Here is a 4805-nt window from a genome sequence, read left to right as displayed (position 1 = left end):
TCACTGTCAGCATGAATACGTAGAGGTACTGCATGAGAAGTGGTAATATTTGATGATGATTGATTGCATCCCCACACGACAAACCCAAATAGGCTACCTCGGAAATTGTAACATCACTGTTCTGGATTCTGACACGATTTTTTTCTTTTTTTTCTTTTTGAGGATGAGGAGTGTGGCACAAAACTGAAAACTCTCAGATTATAACGGTAAAGATAATTGTATACGATAAGAAATTGCCGCACAAAGCCGTCACTCTTAATTTCATCAAAACTGTTTTCTATGTCATTTCTTGTCCTTCAATTCCAGTCTTCATCAAGTGACATCAACGGTTTTAACACTCACCTCGTCGAATCATTCGTCGATCATGATACTATTTATTCAAACGATCGCAGAGTTTGTTTGCTAAGGATAGCGATCAATATATATATATATGTCTGAATTCTAGTAATTTTAGACTGATAATGTTAGCGGACAACTTACAAATTGGTTTCATATGATATTTTTTTTTATATTACTGGATTGATATTATATTATTAACATATATTAGTAAAGCTAGTGCTTCTATTCATAAAATTAAAAAGTTTTTCAAATATTATATAATTACTAAGAAACAAAGTGAAAGGATAAAAATTTACACACAATAAAAGCAAAACATTAAGAATACAAAAATTATAAGCATTTTGAATTAGAATATCCAGAAATGTATGTAAGCATCAACTAGAGAAAATCTGAAATATATGAATACAAAATACTAATGAACACATTTGAGACCCACATATATATATGTGACAAAATTTGAATAGTAAAAATAATCGATTTTTTTTTTTTTTTCTTCAAATGATAGTATGAAATCTGAGACTTTCTCGGCAAAATTCTTCCATCTTGAGAAAAGAAAAATCATAGATTGACTAATTAAATTTGTTATTTGTTCTAAATTCCTCAATATGATTTGGTTTGTACTTATTTTTTTAATATATATATATATTTTTTAATTTGATTTTATCTGTTATGTTTTTATTTATATTTATATATGTATCATATAGTTATATAACTAATATAAGCATTCTGGGGATACATTCTCTTGTGATTCTACTATTGTTCAGTGTACGTATAAGATATATGATTAATATAGATATTTTTCATGTATGGTTTTCTTTCCTTTTAAAATAAATATTTATTTATTAGTTACTAATGTTTTCAACTTTTATAATTGGCAAGTGCCCTTTGTCAAAATTAAACATATCAAACCCATATTATTAAAGAGGAAGTGTTTGGTGTCATTCGATCTTACACATGCATTTTTTGTCCATCTTTTTTTATTTTATTTTTTAATAAAATTGCTATTTTTCTTTGATTTTTCCTGTCCAACTTCCCTCAAACTCTATCCATATTTGTTTCAAATCCATTATTGGATATGTATGACCCACACGTGAGTCCTAGAGATCTAATGGTGGGTAAGAGATGGACAAGAGTTGAACGACTAGCCAACCTCTTTTTTTGTAAATTCAACATTGAATATGTGGAACCCGCAAATTTAATGGCGGATTTGCACATTTCTTATATATATGAAGATGGACAAGAAACTTGTAAAATAATAAATCATTTCTCATTATTAAACGTACAATTTATAAAATGACACTCGTCAGCATTTTAGACCGTCAGTTATCGCATCCTAAACTATTCCCTTATTCCCTTAAAAGCCTTATGCTTAATTTACATACAGACTTTGCTGTTTGTCTGGTATGGAGGGATTGCATTTGACAATGGTGATGCAATCGAAGGGATTTTGTTATGTGTTTGGCAATAAGATTTTCTCCTTTCTTTTTCATTGAAAAAATAAAATAAAAATCAAACTCATTTATTCACATTAATAAAGATTTTTTTTTTCTTACAAAAATTTTAAAACTCCTTTCATCTCTATATGGCATAAATAAATCCTTATTACTATTCTTGAAAAAAAAAAAAATAGTTTAAAGCTTCGCTAGACACAACCACAAGTGGTTTTTTAGGGTATGGCCAGCGAGAGAAATGGACAGGGGAGGGGATCTGTGTTTTGTCATGATGGACGGTAAAAAAAAAAATAATAATAATAAAATAAAAACAATCTTATTGTCCTCAGAATGAACACAAATACGTTAGAATATTAGAGCATGATCTCTCTCATCTGTTTTCCTCCTATGCACAACTTCATTAACTTCTATCTCACGAAAAATTCAAAAATATTTTTATCTTTATATCACATCAATTAATTCTTATAACTAAAAAGTTTGGCGTATGAATAATAAAAGGAGCGCCAAGGAAAACTCTTAGAAATTCACCAAAATTATAACAAAGATTTGTTTCAGGATCTTTTCTTACCTTTTGATACCATGATGATAAAATTAATTATCACTTATCTTAAATTTATGAACTTATCTTGAAAATAACAAATTTATTTAATCATCATTTTAAGAACTCAGTACAACCAAATACTCTGCATTGTGTCCTTAATTAATTGTTTGATTGTGTATTATTCATTACAGGCTTACAGCAAACAATTGTAATTAGAGTAATGTCGCATACTATATTTACTATTTTACCGGAGGAATATATCAATTTCTACCTGCATCCCACATTGTACTCTATGTCATCTCAATTTCATTACATCTCATTAAACTATGTCATCTCAATTTCTTACATCTCATTAAATTGATTTGGTAGTGTTTATTAACTTTTGTTAAAAAAAAATTACAGTACTGATAATTTTTATTCAGATCCTACTGTTTGGTGTGACAATTCTAATCAACCCTTAGCGGGAAAAATTCAAAGTGCCGATATATATAGTATTTTATATATATATATAATCCCGCAATTAATAAGCTTAATTGTTTTCAAATCGAAAGAAACTCTGAAAAGAAACTCGAATTAAACAAATAATGAATCTTCTGCACAACATCCCTGAAATAACACAAAACAATGGCCTACGAACTTTTTGATTGATCACTCAAAGAAAGAACCTTTTGATTAATGAAGATTGACAATGGGCACCCAAAAAAAAAAAGCATCTTCTAAGCTCTACTAGTACGTACAAAAATGGCAGCCTCATCATCTGCATCCACATGAATTAATGCAGATTTCTGCTAACTATGAATCGTCCTGATTGCTGGTAATGGCACCCCAAATATGCACGACGACCCCGACGCCAGTTTGTTGTAGTTTAAGCACTTTCCAGCCCCATTACCACCAATTCCACCAGTACTCCCATTCGCAGGCGCCGGCGACGGCGTTGAATCTTCCACGACGCTAATCCGATCCTTGTCAACCGCACCGACATCAACGTTTTCATTGTAATCTTGGGGTTCTTCATTTTCGTCATAGTCGTCGTCGTCGTCGTCGTCTTCGTCAGCAACGGGAGTGGGCCAAACGTCGTCGTCGAGGGGCACAAGCTGCAATGTGAGACGCCCATTGGCCCTGTGCGCACGAAAGTACTCGTGGCGCTTGACCCTCTCCTCCGTGAGGATCAACCGTCCATCGCTGGTGTAGTGCCTCGTCAGCACCCAGGGCATACGACAAGGCAGATTCTCAGTACGTGCGAGCAACGGTATCGGCGGTGGATACTCTCTCCTCTTCATCATCGCCAGCCGCTGATCTCGCTTACCACGACACTCGTTGCTATACACCCCCGAAGACGACTCATTCTCAGCCCTTGATGATGCATGTGCCCCCCCTCCGTTGTGTTCGAGATCAAGGCCGCTCTCCATGCCAATGTAGTCGCCCATCACGGAGGCCGACGACGACAACATGTCAAAGGGCGATTGGTCCGTTTGGGGAGAGAGTTTTAGGGCATCATGATGGGATGGTGGGTTTGGGTTTGGGCTTGGAGAGTGCATAATAATATTATAAGGGCAAGTGCATGGGAAGGGAGGAGAAACAGAAACAGAAACAGTAGTGTGCTGGCAGACTGGCTGGCTGGTGTTGTAATACGGTGTTTCAGCTTTCAAATCAATGGAAGAAAGAGATAGAGAGTGCGTTTTCGAGAAGGGGTGGCATTGAAGATAGGGAAAGATGGATCAGAGACAGCTAATATCTGTGACGTCAAAGATTGGGTTTTACGTGGCCCCAGAATCTGAATTTATTCTCTGATTATCCTGCAAAATTTCAACAAAATTAAAGCAATTAATTATCAATACTAATATATAAGTTCTCAAATAAGGTAACCCCAGCAAATCAAACTACGATTCTTAAAAGACATTGCCAATACAAGCATAGCTTAAAATGTAGAAAGACAACCTGGGAGGATCTATATATATAAGGCAATGTAAGTTTTGTAATAATTTCTGTTTTTTGTTTTTTGGTTTGCTGTAATTTTATAGGTACATTATGGTATAGATTAGCCATACACGTGGGATGATACATGGCACCACGTGTAGGTAATATTTCATGCATTTTACCCTCTACACTTCCAAACTGTCGCCCATCTGGCGGGCCCACATGATTGAATCTTGTTCGCCGTCATCATGCACTTAATCATTGAAAATATGTAAAGCTGCAACCTAATACTCCCAACTATTTCACCTATATCAAATTTAGATATTATTGCACCATATACTTTTCTCCGATCCTTAAAATTAACTGTTAAAATCATAATATATCCAAAATAAAAATAAAAATTTGACATAGGTAGCTAAATCACTAAATGAGGTGATTCCACCACCCCAAACCACCATTTTTTGGTGCGATGATTCAGCCAACCAGTCATCCTTTAGTTAGTCTAAAACAATTAAATTATCTTTAGTGGGTCAAGAGTGGCATAGTCGAGTGGCCAA

At 34.3% G+C, this 4805-nt stretch overlaps 1 protein-coding gene across 1 annotated transcript; it reads right to left on the bottom strand.

Annotated features, from left to right (window-relative positions):
* Positions 1-3026: 3026 nt before the first annotated feature.
* On the bottom strand, positions 3027-4103 carry LOC132167610 (structural constituent of ribosome). Its single transcript, XM_059578620.2, has one exon. It carries the CDS (start codon positions 3867-3869, stop codon positions 3120-3122), a length of 750 nt encoding a protein of 249 aa, XP_059434603.2. The 5' UTR covers positions 3870-4103; the 3' UTR covers positions 3027-3119.
* Between the last annotated feature and the right edge of the window lie 702 nt (positions 4104-4805).

Source organism: Corylus avellana, chromosome 2 (assembly GCF_965113065.1).
Source record: "Corylus avellana chromosome 2, dhCorAvel1.hap1.2, whole genome shotgun sequence".
In the NCBI taxonomy this organism is placed as follows: domain Eukaryota; kingdom Viridiplantae; phylum Streptophyta; class Magnoliopsida; order Fagales; family Betulaceae; genus Corylus; species Corylus avellana.
The sequence above is the reverse complement of the archived record's forward strand: the minus strand, read 5'-3'. Positions and strand labels throughout refer to the sequence as shown.

Bases quoted from the DNA above. Each gene is read 5' to 3' on its own strand.
- LOC132167610 (XM_059578620.2), bottom strand. From the start codon at position 3,869: ATGCACTCTCCAAGCCCAAACCCAAACCCACCATCCCATCATGATGCC.